The sequence below is a fragment of the Carassius carassius genome, chromosome 19 (genome assembly GCF_963082965.1).
Source record: "Carassius carassius chromosome 19, fCarCar2.1, whole genome shotgun sequence".
Lineage (NCBI taxonomy): Eukaryota > Metazoa > Chordata > Actinopteri > Cypriniformes > Cyprinidae > Carassius > Carassius carassius.
This window is the reverse complement of record NC_081773.1, coordinates 27,641,049-27,662,069: the sequence shown is the minus strand read 5'-3', so window position 1 is coordinate 27,662,069 and position 21,021 is coordinate 27,641,049. Positions and strand designations below refer to the sequence as shown.

General features: G+C 40.1%; 1 protein-coding gene across 1 annotated transcript in view; it reads right to left on the bottom strand.

Annotated features, from left to right (window-relative positions):
- The window catches only part of LOC132095502 (anion exchange protein 3), a 131,103-nt gene that overhangs the window by 5,100 nt on the left and 104,982 nt on the right, over positions 1-21,021 (bottom strand). Inside the window, exons 8-17 of the mRNA XM_059500557.1 lie at positions 13,103-13,283; positions 11,057-11,192; positions 6,732-6,897; positions 5,095-5,197; positions 4,716-4,900; positions 2,303-2,525; positions 2,003-2,221; positions 1,184-1,332; positions 840-1,034; positions 288-491 (exon numbers count right to left, since the gene is read on the bottom strand). Of these exons, the coding sequence (XP_059356540.1) occupies positions 288-491; positions 840-1,034; positions 1,184-1,332; positions 2,003-2,221; positions 2,303-2,525; positions 4,716-4,900; positions 5,095-5,197; positions 6,732-6,897; positions 11,057-11,192; positions 13,103-13,283 (1,761 nt within the window). The remainder of the gene's footprint in view (positions 1-287; positions 492-839; positions 1,035-1,183; positions 1,333-2,002; positions 2,222-2,302; positions 2,526-4,715; positions 4,901-5,094; positions 5,198-6,731; positions 6,898-11,056; positions 11,193-13,102; positions 13,284-21,021) is intronic.

Below are 21,021 nucleotides of genomic sequence, written 5' to 3'. Positions count from 1 at the left end.
GTTTGCTAGTTTCAGTCCAGTGCCATTCGCATTTTTGCATCCAGCGCCACATCGTTTAATTAGCAATCATTTAATTAATTTAATTAGCAATACATATATATATATATATATATATATATATATATATATATATATATATATATATATATATATATATGCCATGCGCTTTACACTTTGCGTTTAGATCGTTAAAATAGGGCTCTATATTTTACTGGAAAACAAGACAAAAATGCTAATTAAGCAAAGGATATTTCACTGCTCTGATGAAATAACACCTCACTACAAACCTTTCCACCAAGGAATCTGCTGTTACGAAACTTTCGCAGAAAGAAGGCCACAAAGAAGGTTCCAATCATGAGCACTAAGGACAGCAGGGCTGTGTTGGGCTGGTTGAGGATGGGTTCCCCAATCACACTATGCCCTTGAGGGTCTATGGGTTTGAAGGCAGGGGCTGTAGGGTAGCTCGTCATCAGAGGGTGCTCTTGAAACACCTGAAGAAAAATATCAAATAAGCATAAAACTACACTATATTTGTGTGCTGTGTATTCAAATGATTTTATTTCAACTATTATTTTAAGCAGTTTAACTATTTTTAAAACACCTACATATTTTAATTGACACTTTTAGATGATCACTACACACAATTCACCTTAGTTTTATACTTCTCTTGTTTTCATGACACAAAAAGACATAATTATAAAATAGTCAAAGCACATGCAATACTGCCTTTAAATGTGGCAAAAAGAAGATACCTTTCTCTTAAAACATAATTAAAATTAAAAATAAAAAATCACTAGATTTCAGAGCAGAACTTGCACCTGCTGGTATTGGAGACGTACCTTAATGAGCTTAGAAAAGGTTTCATAGATGAAGATGAGAGAGATGAGAAATGCAAAGATCTCCTGGGTGAATGGAGAGATGTATCGCACGAGGAAGCTTCCCTCAGCTGCCACGATCACTAGGACAATAAAGATAAGCCAGAACCCGATCCACACTCGGCCAGTGAGATACTCGAAGCCCTGCGCCTGGCAGAACTGATAATGAAGAAGAACAAAGAAGGGGCGACAGGGAAGATAGCAGATGGAAAAGAGAGGAACAGCAAGATAGCAAAGCAGACAAATGTTAATGTAAAGAAATTACAACCTTTTCTTCATTACAGCTGAAACATAAATACAAAAAGTACCTTATAAAAAGCCTCCTCAAAGACCAAAAGTGGTCCAGAGAAGCCGATTATGAGCAAAGGCTGTCCTGCTAGCAGGGAGAACAGCACTCCCACTGTCGCCGTGGAAATGATGAGCTCAGAGACTCCCATCATGCCTTGTGTCTTCTCCCCTAAATAAATGGGAACATAAAGTATGAAAATATACTATGGAAGCCCTTTTCCATCACCTACGAAAAAGAAATCATGCTTTGGTAATTCATAATTATGGCACGAATAGTGGAAATAGTCATACTTCTAAGAGCTAAAACCATTAAATTTACTTTTTATGTCATGAAAACAAGATAAATGATTAAAAAACTAAATTATGAGATCAAAATGGTCAATTATAGCAAGTCAAAATTATGAAAAAATATAATCATGAGATTAGTCAATCATAAAGTCAATAAAAAATATTCTAAGACATCAAAAGTAGGAAAAAAGTAAAGCTCATCGTGACATTTTATCTCATAATTATGACATAAAAATGTCAAATCATGACACCAAGTCCTTTAGTGTTTGAAAATTATATATGAAAAATAATCCTAAGTATGAGATAAAAAGTAACAACTGACAAGCCAATTCATATTTACATCATAAAAAGTCAAAATTATGAGACTATGTTATAATTTGGAATCTTTATCTCATGACTTTGTCAATTTCAACTTCTTATAAATGTCATAATTTCATGACTTTTTATTATTATGATTTACCAAAGCATGATTTTTTTCTATTGTTGTGGAAAGGGCTTGTATATTAAACAGACTCCACTATCAAAGATAATTGTCTCATTGTCTCACTTGCCTAATAAACCTCCAAAGGTGATAGTGGGTGAAAGAGCAGCAAAATAAATGAAAATAACAGCAGCAATACATTGTGTGTCCACAGCATCCTTCAGGTCGCTTATGTAGCGTGGATAACGGCGGCGAATATCGTGAATCAGACCTCCAAAGGGAATACCAGAGCGCCTGAGAGGATCAACATCAAACTGATCCTCCTCCTCCTGTTCATCCATAATTACATCTACAACACAAACAGAACAGGTCAACATTAAACGAACAGACAAACTTGAAAATGTGATCAGAAATGCAGAAGGCATTCCACCTTTGGTCTCCTGCTCAGCTCCTGTCACAATACTGCCGCATTTCTTGAGCTCCCTCTCCTTACGCTTACGTAGCATCTGTTTCTGGAAGGAGGCCACAGTCTTCAGCAGGTCTTTTCCCTCAACGTCTGATGGTGGAATTACAATACTGCAGTCTAAGAACTCGTTGATGCCATTAAGCAGATCCTGTCGATCATCAGCAAAGTACGCTACCTCATGGAAGTTCTGTGGAAGGTCAGGAAAAACAGTGAACCTGAGGGTTTAAGTCACTAGTCAATTTATCATTTTAACAACTTTTGAAACAGTCCTGAAACTTCTCATCATATTAATATTCATCAGCTAAGCCAAGGAAAAGTCTTACTTCCTACTTTTTACCATGGTCAACATATTTGTAGAATGGGGTTGAAAATAAAACTTGGTCTAAAAAATATAAACTCATTATGTCCAATCTTCTCAATAATGTATTAAATTAAATTAAATTAAATTAAATTAAATTAAATTAAATTAAATTAAATTAAATTAAATTAAATTAAATTAAATTAAATTAAATTAAATTAAATTAAATTAAATTAATATGTGGGAACTTGACAACTTAGAATGGAAGAATATAAGCAAACCAGAATCATAATTTTGGGCCAAGTCATTTTGAAGTTACAAGTTATTTATTTATTTTTTCCTCATAAAACTGATTAAAAGCAATTTTAGGATATAATGCCACTGATCTCCACAAAGTTTTGTTTCGGTTTGCCAAAGAATTCGAGAAATAAATGTACATTTTACTTTGCGGCTTTGCCATAAAATTCATTACAGATTAATTGGAGAATGGGAAGAAGATCAAAAATCCATTCAGTGACATTTGTGTGGTTTGGTCTGGAGATCATCTTAGCCAACTTTAATGATTGGGCAAAATTTGCAGAAGTACAGTACCAATGAAAAAATTCAATCAAATTCAAAATGGCGGACAGGTAATAAGGCAAAATGTGACTCAAAGACTGACTCAAGGAATCTGAGCAAACCAAAAGTATAATTTCAGGCCAAGGCATTTGGATTAAATATTTATGTAAAGAAACAAGAACTACGCACTCTTAGGACATGATGGCACTGATACTATAGTTTCCCCCCCAATTTGCCAAAGCACCAGGTTGTTAATTTCTGTTCCTGGAAACCAAATTATCTGATGAACTTTGCAGGAAGGAAGATCTACAGGAACTGCTCTGGCCAAAGCACTGGAGAGAGATATCGTTCATCCCTGTTGGCCAGTCCCACCACAATTCATTACAGGTTTACAGAACAATGAGAACAAATCTATTTTGAGATTGTGTGGCTTAGTCTTAAGTTCATAGGTCACTATTCTAGAGAAGACTGGATACAATGGTGGTAGTGAAAAAATGATTTGTTAAAATCCAAAATGTCAAAATATCTTGTCTGAACTGAACACCATGACCCAGTGAATCATAAGAAAAACCAAAAAGAAATTAAAAAGACAACTTTGAGCCACTTTTGGCACTGTAATAGTGGTTCACAACCAATGAGCCAAGATATTTTTTTCACAGGACAAAGCAACAACTAAAAATCTAGATATTTCTTATTTAGATGCACCACCACTTGGGCATTTTAATATATTTTATGAATATACTTTTTTATATGCATTTGCCAAGTTACTTTAATATGAAATAATCTATCAGGTAGAAACTGTGAGTGAAAAATACTTTTTAAAACCCTAGTAAATAATGAATAATCAAGTAAATAACCAATGGTAGCACTTTAGTATAGGGACCAATTATCACTATAAGCTAGATGTTTATTAGCATGTCTGTTAATAACATATTGGCTGTATAAATTACATTGTTTGGTAAAAATCTGTCACAAAAGAAGTTATGCCCCCTACAGGCTTAAATACTATATTATATCTTCTAAACATCACCATCCTATTCTCTTAAATTATATTAAACACATAATCCAAAAAACAACATATAGAAAACAAAAAATATAAAATAATCACAGAAAAATATACTATTATTTTTTAACCATATTCTACATCCCGAATTCTTATCAATACCTCAACTTAACAACTATCTTACTAACTATTAATAAGCAGCAAATGAGGAGTTTACTGAGTCAAAAGTTGTAGTTAATGGTTTGGTAATAACGAGAATTGGACCTTAAGATAAAGTGTGACCTAACAACAAATGGAAAAGTCATGGGGCCTAGAAATATTGTTTTGGACAATGGCCAGCCTTGGGCTGAAAAAGGTTGAGAAGCACTGTGTTCTAAGATTTCAGATATTCTGACACCAAACCTTTCAGATAAATACTAAACAGCAGAAAACAATGAGATAGAATTGGTATCTTCACATATTTGTTACTTGGCCCTAATAATCGGCAAACCGTGATATAGTTTGCATGCAAGATGAACCTTATCGGACATGAGGGTGGAGAAGGAGCGTCCAATCTCATGATAGTCCATGTTGGTCTGCATGGGGCCCAGAAGCACAAAGAGGAACCGAACAGGGACGGGGACTTCCAGAACGGACTCCAGCAGCACAGCCTCATTGAGCCGGACAAAGGCCATCGCAGGCTTCTCTAAGAACTCCACACACCCTATAAACACATTTATTGCGGTAAAAAATTAAACCACACAAACAGGGATCCAGTGACAGAAATCAAACACAACCAAACGCATTAATCTTCACTTAGCTGACTGAGGCATTATTGGAAAACTCTGGTGCGATGACTCAACATCATCTCTGGACCTGAAAACAACAAACGCTGGAACGAAACGCTGCTTTGCTTACCCACTAAGACCACAGTGGCCTCGGCATCCTTGGGAATCTTTGCCAGGAGTTTCATTGATCTGGCGGCAGCGTGTCCCTCAGCTGGGACAGGGTGGGGGTTTTTCTTTTGTTGACAGAAGAACATAGTTAGTGCCATTTGAACGTCACACATCAGCCTCAAGCTGAGGCAGAAAAGCTTTGGCAGATAGTGCATGCATAGCTGCCCTCGCTCAGATTGTTTATTGTTCCACACGACTGTTTCGCTGATGTGTTCACGTGACGGGGTGCGAGTACATTTCGTGAATTTTAATGAACCATTGAGCCTGTTTTGTATCACCGTGCGCAAATCTAAACCTACAGATCCAGGTGTCAAGTGGAAAAGCGAATGGTAAATCACTTTAAATCAATTTAACACAATACGTCTTCACTTTTTATATGGGCTGTTTCAAATGTGCCAACATTTTTAGACATTGGGAACATTCAGAGTTTCACAGCTAATGTATCAAAAGTTTAACTGGAAGCACCTGTAAATTCACTATTACTCTTAATCCTGCACATGTGGCAAAGCAGCTTACATGATCCAAGCATTAGCGATGCTGATAACCAGGCCCAGACCCAACGTGCAGATGCATTTTCACTGCAAAAAAAACATTTTCTTGCTTAGTATTTTGTCTTGTTTTCCTGAGCAAATATCTAAATCAAGATACTGTACATCTAAGCAAGTAATTGATGATTTAAAAAAGTATATCTTAAGTCTTGTTTTATAAAAGAAATCAAGTGAGTTTTTGTTTAAAGCAGGTCAAAATATATGCCAATGGGGTAAGAAAACTTAATTCAAATGGAAAAATGTGTTAATTTTTCTTACCCAACTGGAAAATTGTTTCTTGTTGTGATCAAAAACTCTAAACTTAATATATTATGTAATTTTGCTTCTCAAAAAAATCTATTTTAAATATTTGAGATGGAAAAAACAAAATACTGAATCAGAAAATCTTTTTTTGCAGTTTTGTTGATTTTACCTGAAAACCTGTGGGATTCTATGTATTTAATGTATTTTAATGTAGAATATACTTAAATAAAGTAAAATGTGTTCAGTACAGAGCTACACTCTTATTGGTAGCTAAGAGTATAATCAAATTAGTCAAAATGTTTAATTTAAAACAAAAAACAATGCAACAGAATTTTGGAAATGATAAATGTTCCATTTCTTTCGACAGAGTTCTGATGGTCGGTGTGGGCCCGAAAGTGGATATCTTAGGTTGGTTAAAACTGGTTAAGCTGGTTTTCCAAGCTGATGTTCAGTTTTGTTGGTCAATCCAGCTGACAAGTATCCAAAACCCTCTCGAATTATCAAAACAAACCAGCCTGACCAGACTTTTGCTCGACCAAGTCCAGCAAACCACTGTAGGCTAGTCTAAGCTATTTCATTCCTAAGTAGGGCTGGATGTAACCCACCAAACATTTGCATCACATCTCTTGGGTACTGGCCTACAGAGCTATGCACCCTGAAGGGACCAAGGGCTACAACAAAAGTCAAAGTTGGTGTCCTCCAGGTGACAGCCTCTGGCCCAGTTTGCTTGGTGGCAATTATCTAGAAGCCTGAGTCCTTTCTACAACATGCACTCAAGAAGCAAGCAACTCACAAATAATACAAATACCTCTTTGTCATGTTCTGCCGCTTTGCTGTCGTGCATCTCCTCGTGATCCTGGGACACCAGGGGCAGGCTGGTGTCGTGAATGTGATTGTGGTTGTGACGGAATCCACCCAGACTGGTGACAGAGTGGTTCCGATGGAAAAGGCCTTCTTTCTCATCATTGGGGTGACTGGACAAGAGAAAGTGTTGACAAATCTAGTGAGAATTTGTTCATGTCAGAAAGTTAAATGCACAGAAAGTCATGCAAATAAGATAAATGTAAAAGCATATTCTCTCTGTGTGTGTGTGTGTATATATATATATATATATATATATATACACACACACACACACAGACACAGACACACACACACACACACAATAATGAAAAAGACTGAATAAGTGGTTTTTATGTGTATTTACTGTATAAACAAAAATTATATAAAAAGAGTGGTTTATGCATGAAATATTAAAAAAAGTTTGCTAATGGGTAATGGGTTCAGAAAATCCAATATATATTCTCTGAAAACAAATCTTATTACCTCACATATTTTACTTCTTAAGTAAATTTAGCTTGTTTTATGGATGTTAACATCTTTTTGGACGAAAGATGAAAATACTGATTAAGTAAATTCTTTTTTTTTTTTTTTTGACCAACACAAACTCTCTATTCTATAAATAAGAGGCATTTAAGGGATAGTTCAGCTGAAACTAAAATTCTCATCATTTATTCATTCTCATACTTTTATAGTGTTTTGTTTTTTTTCACAATGTTGTCAATCAACTTCATTAAGCAAAAAAAAAAAAAAAAAAAAAACAGCAGCCAGGACATTCTTTAAAAACATTTACTTTTTGTTTTCAACAGAAGGATGTAAGTTTATATTGGTCATATGACAACAGGGTGAATAAATGACAGTATTTTCATTTTCTTTTTGGGTGAACTATGCCTTTAATAGTGAAAATGTTATGACTTTGAGTCCATTTGTTCTCCTCTGTGAGACAAATATCCCTGCTCTTGTGTTTATTTAGCTCCACGGGTACAGCATTTTCCTTGCTTATCAATGTCCAAAAAGGCAATTTTCCATCTTCGCTTGCAAAATTTGCAAAGCAAACACAAAACCCAACATGTCAGGATATCAGAATCCAAACTGCAAAACCAAACCACATTCCCTGTTCGCTCGAAGAAACACGTACCAAAGCAATCAGTAAAAAAATGCTAAAGACAACAGAAAAGCAACATGCGGCTAGATAACATCAGGGAACATTTAAACAGAATACGAACTCTAAAAATTGACCGCAGAGGCAGTCCAATGATTTAATAAATGCTTTTATTGTTTTTCGCAAAAGACTAATTTTGGTTTGCTCTGGGTGCTTCTATGCATTCTGAAAAAAGTGAAGAATAAAGAGTGGCTGCCCAGCTTTGTTAGACACGTCACCACAAGCGTGTCCAGTGCTCGACATCTGCACAATCATTAAGCCTCATTTGAGATCAGGTTATGCTCCAGTCAAACCAAACACACAAAGAAAACAAAGAGACAAGGTGTGACATTGAATTGTGTTTGAAAACATTTCCAAAAACTTGAGTAACTAATGACCTAACTTAGAGCACCTTGATGTATTTTTTTCCACATTAAAAAGACATATTTGTGACTAATTTGACAGGTTTTCCCATTAAAAACTGCATATAAGATGATGGGAAACACTGTAGAGAGGTTTAATCTGTTTTTTTTTTTTTGAGTGTTTTTTTTCCATCACGTTTAACTGTGCGTATGTTTTATAGCCTGGCAAAGTGAATCCCTCTAGCTGACCACAAATACGCATCTCTGATCAGTTCCAACATCCCTTAAATGATATAAAAGCACAACTGGTTTTTAAACTTTTGTTGCACTCACTGAAGAAAAGAGATGCCTAAATTTGACCGAATGATCAGTAAGAGCAGAACGAACGTGTCACATGTTATAAACTCAACAAAACTGTAAAATATATCTATCAAGAGCATGCTCACAGATGAAAACTTCAAAGAACAAAACAGTGTTGGATGAAGTGGATTAGATCCCTGCATGGGCATCAAATACAGGCCCTAGCCCGGCCCTTGTCTGACAGCTTATCAGAATTACCGGCCCGATTCTGACCCGAGCCCGTCTTTTTTCCCCTTCTCCAAAAACAGCTTTTCAAGCTTTAAAAAAAAAAAAGTTCTGTTTTGTATGTAATGGAAAAGTGATTATATTTCATTTCGTTTTTGTATAAAGGTAATTTAGAAAAACTTTTAGAGGACTTTTTTTTTTCTTTCTTTTCAGAGTTTTTTTTTCACTGTAACGACCAAGCAGCCAGCGGCAGAGTTGGTCATAGCCTATGTTTGATCAATTTAGCTTTATCAAATCATCACGACTTGCCTAAAATAAAATCTATAGATATAAAACAGTTAAAGCATATCACAATGTTAGTTTAAATGTTAATTCTATATAAATGTGCACTGTTAGATGCATATCCAATCATTTGTGTGGAGAGGAGAAGCTAAAGTGTGCTCTGCAGAACATGGAGGAGCCAGCACAATCACTTGCATTTTTTTCTAACAGTGGAAATAACTTAAAAGACGCCATCATTTTTGCTCATAAAGGTAAGAGTAATACATCATTCTAAACTGTAAAGGGTCTACTTTTATTTGTGTGCACCCACAATATCAACAAAACGTTGTGTTTTTATAAAATAAAGAAAACTACAGCTTTCTACCATCTCGGTCTTGAACAGGAGCGATTCACAACGATGAACCGAAACTCAGCTAATTGTGAATTTTTCATAACCATAATTGATAGATGTCTAAAATATAAAGATAAGGAAAAGACTTAAACAGGCCTGATTATAATTTGTGTTTTATTTTATAATTCTATACAATTAAAACACTAATTATAATGGCAAATATGTAAAACTTTGTCCTATATTTGTATATCTACTTATATTTTCAGATTTTTATGTTGCTCTGTTCTGAATACATTAAAATTTAAAGGATTTGCTGCAACGCAATTTTGTGTTTATTTTTTATTAGCCTTTTTTTTATATATATACATAATGCAAATGCTTTAAAACAACTTTATTGCATTCCAGATGCTTTTAAAGAACTTTTCACCATCTTTTTTATGGGTAGCTTGAACATAAAACATTGTCATGCATTTGTTGTATTCTCACTTGTAAAATAGCCTACAAATTAATTGTTGTAGGCTAACCAGATCTCATGAAAGGCTTATAGCTTGATTTTCTGTTTCTTTTTGGCATAATATTTATATGCAAAAAACTGACTTTTTCATGCAAAAGACTGATAAATTCATAATTAATGGCATGGCTGGTCCAGTCAACAGAAATATGGGACACGCAGGCCTATAATATAGCCGTTTTTCTCTTTTGGCCAAAAACCAAAATTAAATTTTTTGCCGAAAAATTCCGAAAATTCGGTACATCTCTAAAATGTATATATCAATATTCACAAAATAAGTTTCAACTACTACAAATCACAGTATAATCAGTTAATTAAAATCACTGTAAAAATAGATTAGGAAACTAGAGATAGTTCAGAGAAAAGCTTAATTTGTTTGTTGATTCCACTTACTTTAATAGTACAGTATGTATCTAATGCAATGACATTCACACATTTTAAAGTGTGGCTTGAGTGCCCAAAACTTTTTTGGAGCTACTGTATGAATATCTTTTGTAATATTAATAAAAATGGGGTTAGAAAAGGTACATTGCTTCAAACTATTAATGCAGCCCAGATTTCTGTAGCAGAGGCCATGTAATATTAATTTGGTTAGTACTCAGTCGGAGTACGTTTCTGCATTTCTCCAAAAACAAAAAGCACCTTAAAAGCAACACAAAATAGGCCATGTAACTTATGAACTCTCCTCCAAGTCTTCTGAAATCATAAGCTCTGTATAAGCTCATAATAAGACCGTTTCTTTTATTTTCTTTTTAAAAGGAAATAAAAGAGCAGCTCACATATTCTGCTTAACTATTCTGCTCACATATTAACTATTCTGCTCACATATTCTCCTTTTGTGTTTAATAGAGTTTAATAGGAATGAGTAAACAATGCTCTTGTGAACTATTCCTTTAAACACTCTTTAATGTAACAAGCATCTGATGTCTCTGCAGCTCCAATAGCAGCATGTCATTAAAACCTCCAGTGGTATGTTCCTGGTGCGCTGTCATATGAAGTCTATTTGTTATGTAATCACACCACTTCATTTAGCAGGAAACCAATACAGGCAGCTGTGACAAATGACATTGACATCAAGGCCCACATCAAAGAAGATCAATATGAGCTTTGTTTGGAGTATTGATTTCTGACCTCCACTAACCTGTGTTTGAGCAGCAGGGCTCGCAGCACATTGGCTCGGTCTTCTGCTCTGATCTGGTCCGAGATTATCATGGTTTCCACCAGCAAGTGGGCGATGCCAGGGAGTGTGGTTTGATCCAGATCTAGCATTATGGCACCTGGGTAACAGAACCCCATGTTTATGATATTGGCATATATGCGTTAAAGCTTACCGTATTTTCCGGACTATAAGTCGCACTTTTTTTCATAGTTTGGCTGGTCCTGCGACTTATAGTCAGGTGCGACTTATTTATCAAAATTAATTTGACATGAACCAAGAGAAATGAACCAAGAGAAAACTTGAGAAAACTACAGCCGCGAGAGGGCGCTCTATGCTGCTCAGTGCTCCTGTAGTCTACACTGAAGACAGCGCCCTCTCGCGACTGTAGACGGTAATGTTTTCTCTTGGTTCTTGGTTCTAAATAAATGCAACTTATAGTCCAGTGCGACTTATATAATGTGTTTTTCCTTATCATGACGTATTTTTGGACTGATGCGACTTACACTCAGGTGCGACTTATAGTCCAAAAAATATGGTATATAAAAGAATAATGCAAAAGAAGCCAAATTGTGGGATCATTCTAACATATATTCTAACTTATCTATACATATTCTCACATCAAACGCCACAATTCAAATAATTTTCTGACGGAGTATAAATATGCTTTTTAGGCATTCAATTATAAAACAATGTTTATATAAGTAATTTTAAAAGTACTAATACTAATTACGTTACTTATTACAGAGTTACATTACTTTTTATAAAGTAATGCATTACTTTTTAAATCTGGGCAGGACTTGCTTCTTTGTTTTTAATATGAAAAGTTGTATTTTTGGCAAATGTAAAAGCCTTTCTACATCAAAAGACTCAGGCTGAAGGAAAAGTAAATTCAAATCTGTACAGTGGAACACAGAAGAAGAAAGTTCAACACTCTTCAGCAATATAAAAAAGAAAAGAAGAACAAATGTTAGTTTATCTTGAGTCATTTTTGCTTTGAACTGGATCATCGAAGGTCAGCAGGAAAGACACTGGTTAATAAAATGGGATTAAATACATAAAGGTAATTTGTGTTAATTATTGCAGGTTTGCGTCATAATCTGAGTTTCACATGTTTTTACTCATTTTGAGGAATACTTAATCGTTTTGTTTTTTTTTGTGAGATGTAAGATGAATTTAGGTATGCTCACATTTATTATAGAAGTAAAGTAACATCTTACTCCCAATTTCTCTCAACATGTGGACTGGAGAGCTTTCAATCAATAAATGGGAGGGAAAAGTAATATATGTGTGTGTGTGTGTGTGTGTGTGTGTGTGTGTGTGTGTGTGTGTGTGTGTGTGTGTGTGTGTGTGTGTGTGTGTGTTTTCTTATTTTTAACTCAAGTGCTAATAATTTGAAGCTGTTTTTACACTAATGCCATTTTTTTAATTAATAATCTTCTGCTCATATAAATAAAGGTTTGGTCTTCAAGTTGCAAATAAAAGAAAATAATCAAAGTAGCATGCATTTTTTAAGTATTTAATTCAACGGATTATTAGATAAGCATTGCATCATTTTCAAACAAATGCTCAACAAAAACAACTATATCATGACATATACTGTTGCCATGATTTCAAATTACTCATATTCTGATCATACCACCTACTACATGACCACTGTACTTTTTTTCTTGTTTTTCAAAACCTCATGTCAGTCTATCACTGTCGTCTGTGAAAGATGCCTTTTGTCAGGGTTGTCATTTTGGTTCCACAACCACAGGAACTGAAACTTACCAAAACCTTCTCACTGACATGTTTTGACTGAATTTTTTGTCATGCTTTTTTTAAACTAATGCTACACCCACACTGAAAATCTTCCGTTTTCCATGGTCACAAAGTGGATATGCCCAAGAGGGTTCAATCCATTTATCTAATTTAAGTGTCCAGTTGAATTCTGTCAGTTATACGGCACTGGTTTGTCAAGCGCGTGGATGTTAGGATTGGAGCGGGATCACAGGCTCTGAGTAGGCTGGCAGAGCATCTGACTCTTACCATGTGTGATGGTCCTACGGAGCTCCAGCAGGCTACGGAAGGACAGCGAGGCCACATGCGGTTTACCCCAGCGATCTGTCTCCTCCTCCACGTCTTCCTCAAACTTGATCCAACGTGCCGTCTCTTTCCAGCGCATCTCCTGGTTCTTATCCACTATCAGCTCATTGAGCTCCACAAACACCTACAGAGAACACGGTGTCAAACGCACATCATAAAGCACTTTTAATGAATCCTAACCAAAGTTACTTCAAGGCAATTCAGTTCACTTGGCAGCCATCTTGGAAATGCTCCCCGGGAGCTAATTTCTAGGAAATAGGCAAACAAGTAGAGCTCTGGTTGGAAGGGGAGCAAGACTGAAATATTTTGCCATCAAAATATGACAGTGATATCATAAATCTTCTTTCGTTCTAGTATTTTTCATTTGAAAGTAAAAACACAGGTGATGGTTCTATCAAAATGACCAAAAACCTTTCAAGACAGACCTACCGTGAGCTCCGAGGTTGTTATGTGATGATTTATGCTACTGCTGAATTCACAATTTCAGTCAATTTCAGTTTCATAAAACAAAAGTTTTATGAGGGTTTCATTACTGAATTCTCAGTGCTGAGAGCTTTGCTACCAACAAAAAGATGACAACCAATCAGAGAAGTTGTTACAATGAACGCCAGAATTAATCTTTCACTCCCATGAAACACTGCAAATGACAAACCCAAATAAGTCTACCTTTACCCTCAAACTACTTCACTTATCTACAGACATGGTTAAACATTGAGTAATAAAAACGTCCCAAGGTTACGTATGTAACCCTAGTTCCTTGAAGGAACGAGACGCTGCGTCGAAACGCTTTTGGGGAACGTCCCTGACGAGACCGACTCTGAATATCGTGTGCAATCAGTCCATCGGAAAGGCGTGACGTCACGGGCGGGGTGACGTAGCGACCAGGAAGCTATAAAAGCACGTGCCGTGCAGCTGGCTTCAGCTTCGAGTAGGGAAGCAAGCGCCGGCAGGGGTGCCGGGAGTATGGCTCTGCGACGCAGCGTCTCGTTCCTTCAAGGAACTAGGGTTACATACGTAACCTTGGGACGTTCCTTTTCAGGAACTCGAGCTGCGTCGAAACGCTTTTGGGGAACGATGTGCCAACGCTGCCAGACTTCCAAATCCCTGCCTAGTGTGTAGTCAAAAGAGCACAGCTAAGACGAGAGGACAGAAGAGCCCGGCGTGGCTCGCATGTCAAGATCGTAAAATCGGACAAATGTGGAGGGCGTGGACCACCCCGCAGCGTTGCAGATGTCCAAGAGGGACACACCTGCTGAGAAGGCCTTGGAGGCCGCCATACTCCGAGTAGAGTGAGCCTTGGCCCCCAAAGGGGGGGGAAGACCAGAGGACTCATAGGAGAGGTTGATAGCCTCGACTATCCAACGACTAAGGGTCTGCTTGGTGGCAGGAGAACCCTTGTTAGAAGGACCGTAGCAAACAAGCAATTGGTCTGATTTTCTCCACAGGGCAGCTCTGTGGACGTATGCGTCCAGTGCTCGCACTGGACACATACAGTTTAGCTTCTCTTGGTCGTGCTCCCGAAAGGGAGGAGGACAGAAGGCCTGCAGTACGATAGGCTGTGGTGTAACAGAGGGAACCTTCGGAACGTAACCCGCTCGAGGGTATAAAAATGCTTTGGCCATACCAGGGGCAAAGTCTAAGTAGGTAGGGGCCACCGAAAGGGCCTGAAGATCTCCAACTCTCTTTAGTGAGGTGATTGCCAGTAATAGGGCAGTTTTAAGTGTCAGATGTCTATCTGAGATATCTTGTATAGGCTCGAATGGAGCTTACAAAGAGCCTCTAGAACCACAACCAAATCCCAGGGGGGAACACGGGATCGTACTGGAGGTCTCAGCCTCAGCGCACCGCGGAGGAAACGTGTAACTAGGGGGTGTCTACCCACTGACTGACCATTGAAAGGGACGTGGAAAGCAGCTATGGCCGCCACGTAAACCTTTAAGGTGGAGTGGGATAACCCCGCAGAGAGCCTGGCTTGTAAAAACTCCAGAACTGTACCAACTGGGCAGTCTGCTGGGTCAAGCTGGCGGTCTCTGCACCATGAAGTGAAGAGCTTCCACTTCAGGGCGTACAGTTTCCTCGTAGAGGGAGCTCTGGATTGGAGTAGGGTCTCAACAACCTCGGTTGAGAGACCGGCTGCTAACAGCTGTGCCCCCTCAGGGGCCACACCCACAGCCTCCACAACTCCGGGCGAGGGTGAATTATCGTGCCCTGCGCCTGTGAGAGTAGGTCTGTCCTGATCGGTATCTCCCACGGAGAGCCGTCGAGGAGCGAGACTAGATCTGAGAACCATACTCGGCCCGGCCAGAACGGGGCTACTAGTAGTAGACGGGCCCCGTCCCGGCGTACTCTCGCCAGAACTCCCGGGAGCAGAGCGATAGGGGGAAAAGCGTACAGACGAAGCCTCGGCCAGGTCTGTACCATAGCGTCCAGTCCCAGAGGAGCTGGATGAACTAGAGAGAACCAGAGGGGACATTGCGATGTCTCCTGAGTCGCAAAGAGGTCCACCTGAGCTGTACCAAATACTCTCCATATCTGCTTCACCACCTCGGGGTGAAGCATCCATTCCCCGGGCCTCGGCCCCTGTCTCGACAGTATGTCTGCTCCCATATTCAATCTCCCAGGAATATACGCTGCTCTGATCGAGAGGAGCTTGCCCTGGGACCACAGAAGGATCTGGTGTGCCAGCTTGTACAAGGGGCGCGAACGCAGACCCCCCTGGTGATTGATATAAGAGACCACTGATGTGTTGTCGGTGCGCACCAACACATGGTGACCTCTCAGGTCCGGGAGGAAATATTTCAATGCTCGATAGACCGCTAGTATCTCTAGGCAATTGATGTGCCATGTTAGATGGCGACCACTCCACAGACCGCGGGCAGGGTGGCCACTCATGACCGCACCCCAACCGGTGAGGGACGCATCTGTCGCTAGCGTTACACGGCGACAAGGAACTCCCAGCACCGGGCCCTGATTCAAGAACCAAGGTTTCCTCCACATGTCTAAGGCACGAAGGCACCGCCGCGTGACCTTGATAACTCGACGTGGATTTCCCCTCGGGGAAAAACCCTTGGACTTGAGCCACCACTGTAGGGGTCTCATGTACAGCAGGCCAAAAGGTATCACGTTGGACGCAGCTGCCATCAGCCCTAACAATCTCTGGAATTGTTTGACAGTGAGTGACTGGCCTTCTTTGACTCTCTCGACTGATGTGAGGATCGACTCGATCCGAGCAGGAGACAAGCGTGCCTGCATCGTGGTCGAATTCCACACTACGCCTAGATAGGTGGTTCTCTGAACTGGAGAAAGTACACTCTTCTTGGCGTTTAGTCTCAAACCCAGCTCCCCCATGTGTGCGAGAACGACATCTCGATGTCGAGCCGCCATCTGCTCTGATTGAGCTAGGATCAACCAATCGTTGATATAATTTAAAATGCGGATGCCCTGCATACGGAGGGATACCAGAGCCGCATCCATACATTTCGTGAACGTGCGGGGTGAGAGTGCGAGGCCAAAGGGAAGTACTCGATATTGATAAGCTTTGCCCCCGAAAGCGAACCTCAGAAACTTCCTGTGTTGTGGAAGGATGGATATGTGGAAGTATGCATCTTTGAGATCTATTGTGACAAACCAGTCCTCGGATCTGATTTGAGCTACAACCTGGTTGACAGTGAGCATCTTGAACTTCAGTGACATAACTGAGCGGTTCAGGAGACGCAAGTCCAGGATCGGACGCAACCCCCCATCCTTCTTTGGAACTATGAAATACCGGCTGTAAAATCCGGATTCCCTGTCTAGAGGAGGGACCACCTCGATGGCCTCCTTCCTTAATAGGGTATTCACTTCTTGTTCCATAACCAGAGCCTGCTGGGGGCCGACCACAGTCGGTGTAACCCCGTTGAACTTCGGTGGTGGATGACCGAACTGAATGCAATAGCCTCTTTCTATTGTACGCAGGACCCATTGAGATACATTTGGCAGTAGCTTCCACGCTGCTAAATAATCTACTAAGGGAATCAGTCTCTCGAGACTGACCTCTGGTGTAAGAGGCCCCCGAAGGGGCGGCGAGCATCCCAGCTCCGCTACGGTCACGGGCGGAAGTAACTGGGAGTGGTGCTCGCTGGAGGCCGCTGCGCCCTGAAACTCTGGCAGGGTTGGCAGACCGACCTCCTGAGGGTACTGAGGTGAGACGGGCACCGTGTAATGAGGTGAACCGCGCTCTACCCCAGCAGGGGCTACCCTCTGGATCCTGGCGTCAGGATCGTTTCGTCGAGGACTTCCGGGCTTCGATGACAGATCTTAAATCGGCTTTCGCCCTAGAAGCCCCCGACTCAGAGCGTCGTTGCCCTCGGTCCCGACGTGGGGGAGCACGAGTGGCGACGCTCTGTTTTTGCGCTACCCGGTGTGAGGAGCCGGTATGTGGCGTGGTCATCTCCCGCCCAGATGTACCACGAGAGCGACGAGGGAGGAAACTCTGGAACGCCGCCGCCTGCTTGTGCGCCTCCTGGAACCTGTCGACGACAGTATTAACTGTGTCGCCGAACAGGCCCGAGGCTTGAAGCGGGGCGTCCAGGAGGCAGACCCTGTCCCGTTCTTTAATTTCTGACAGGGTCAGCCACAAATGCCTCTCCGCGGCCACTAAAGCTGCCATAGACCGCCCAATTGCGCGAGCGGTCTCCTTAGTGGCGCGGAGGGAGAGATCAGCGGTCTTCCTGAGTTCTTCAATCTCCTCAGACTTAATCCCCTCCCCCTCATCGACATCTCTCAGCAGGTCAGCCTGATAAGCTTGCAGGACTGCCATAGTATGAAGGCACGCCCCCGCCTGACCTGCTGCCACATAACCTTTGCCCACTAGCGATGATGTAACTCGAAGCGGCTTAGTGGGCAATGTCGGAGCCTTTAGAGACGAGGCCGAACCGGGTGACAGATAGCTCGCGAGCGTCTGTTCAGCCCGTGGCATCGCTCTATAACCACGCTCTCCCAGCCCCATCACGTTGCCATAGTATAGTGAATCAGGGCCAAAGAGGCGGGTCGAATACGGGTGTTTCCACGATCTCGATAACTCGTCATGGAGATCGGGAAAATATGGAAGGCTCCGACGTGGAGGTGGTTGCTGCGGCCGCAGAAAGCGTTCATCTAATTTGCTTCTCTGCGGCTCAGTCTGTTTTTCAGCAGGCCAGTCAATTTTTAATTTATCTACTGCCCGCGTGACCACCTCCAACAGCTCCTCATACTGGGGCGACAGGGGTGGCGAATCCCCAGCAACAGTCTCCACATCGACCTCCTCGGAGGACGAGAGGTGAAGAGCTGATCCCTCACCCTGGGGGGAAGAAACCGACGAGCGTGCTTCCGAACCCAGGGTTTGGGCGCCGGATCTGGCAGATGAGGAAGGAGATAAGGACTGGCCCGTCTCCATTCCTTCTGACAGATCCACCTGCGAGCCCCACGAGTGCAGCAGCCGCTCTGCCTCGGCAGAAGCGGGGCCAGCACCGCGAGGAACGCTGGTAAAGGCTCCCTCCTCGAAGAGAGCCCTCCGGGATCGAAGCGTCCGCATTGGCAAACGTTCACAATGCGGGCAGTCGGCCCCCTCGAGAGCCGACTCAGCGTGCTTCGATCCCAGGCAAGCCACGCACAGCATGTGTGTATCCCCACTCGTAATGTAGCGAGTGCAGGGAGGAACACACAGTCTGTAACGCGGCTTGGAATCGCCCTTCAAATGTTTGGTCTTTTGCTTTTGTTTAGGCATATTGTAGCTGTTTTAGCGATCTTTTTAAGCTAAGGGACAGACAACAATAAATAGGACCAACAGACAGACTTTTGCACATGCACACACAGAGCGCTTGCTGACAGATTCGAAGCTGAAGCCAGCTGCACGGCACGTGCTTTTATAGCTTCCTGGTCGCTACGTCACCCCGCCCGTGACGTCACGCCTTTCCGATGGACTGATTGCACACGATATTCAGAGTCGGTCTCGTCAGGGACGTTCCCCAAAAGCGTTTCGACGCAGCTCGAGTTCCTGAAAAGGAACTAGAAATATATTCAGAAATTTTGGTATTTTCCATTCATGACTAAGTAAATACATTTTGTTACCGCAAGATACATTTTAAAAATAATTATCATTTATTTAAATAAAGCTGAAACCAAAATATAAATGTTAGATTAGAAGGAGAGTGATGGGGTGCTGCGCCAGATGACCTGGCCTCCACAGTCACCGGACCTGAACCCAATCGAGATGGTTTAGGGGTGAGCTGGACCGCAGACAGAAGGCAAAAGGGCCAACAAGTGCTTAGCATCTCTCGGGGAACTCCTTCAAGACTGTTGGAAGACCATTTCAGGTGACTACCTCTTGAAGCTCATCAAGAGAATGCCAAGAGTGTGCAAAGCAGTAATCAAAGCAAAAGGTGGCTACTTTGAAGAACCTAGAATATGACATATTTTCAGTTGTTTCACACTTTTTTGTTATGTATATAATTCCATATATAATTCCACATGTGTTAATTCATAGTTTTGATGCCTTCAGTGTGAATCTATAATTTTCATAGTCATGAAAATTAAGAAAACTCTTTGAATGAGAAGGTGTGTCCAAACTTTTGGTCTGTACTGTATACACACACACACACACACATATAGTATATATATTTTAAATATTTACATGTATATACATTCATATATTTATATCATCATATTTCATATTATATATAAATATATTTCATAAACTGCATTTTTTTTAAATATATACATCTATGTTTGTATTTATATATTCATAATTAATATACACAGTACACACTCATATATAATTTAAACAAAAAACTTTTATTTTAGATGTGATTAATCACAATTAATCATTTGACAGTACTATCTTAAGAAATAATTATAAATGTTACCTTAGCAACTAACAAGAAAAATAAATGAATAAAAATGAAATAAATGAAACAAATTTATTTATAAAACAGACTAAAGCAAATTAAGGATAAACTTTTGTTATTTAAAAACACAAAATCACATAAGATTACTAAAACAAGTAATGAGTAAAATTAAACTTACAGTGGACAGTATAAAAATAAAAGCTAATTCAAAATATTAAGATATAATATTAAACCACTTAAATAACACTGAACTAAATGACTGAAAATTCTAATGTCATTTGCAATGGGGGAGTAGTTTTTTTATTTTTTTGCTTTGAATCCAAAGTTGCATGTTGATTAATCTCTGCTGACCATTGAAGAATAATTTACTGAAGGAACTGTTCAAATAAAAAAATTACAAATTAAAAATTTAATTCACCAAAGTGCTTAAAGAGTGTGCTCTATGGAGGACTTTTCAGACCTGTTTTATACATCTGCATGAATCCTAAACTCCAGCGAGTCAACTGATTCTCCTCCGCTGGTTATTCAGAGCTTAGATCAGCAGAGGCAGGCACATGAATAGCAGAGACTCCCCCTGCTGACTGACTAAGAGCCTTATGTAATTAATCCAGCTGATTTAGAGACACTGTTTTCACCAGTTTACTGAAGCCCACTGAAAGAAATGGATCAATAGATATCAGCAAAGAAAAGATCACTGAATTTGGGGCCTCTTCTGCTCCTCCACATTGATTATCTCTATTAACACCACCTCATTATCAGTATCAATGTCAGTCTGGGGAAAACAAAGGCTTTTCTTTCAGCTTTCTCTTGAGGAGCCAAACAGAATCTCAAAATCAATACACGTTTTCGGCTAGTTTTTAGTGTTTACCATATAACTGTGACAGTCTGCCATGCTATTATTTGAATTTATTTTTTTTCCACACTGTTTTATTATTGATAAATCGTCTCATAACTGCCATATTAAAACAAAATAAATTGTGTTTGGTCAGTTAACTTTAG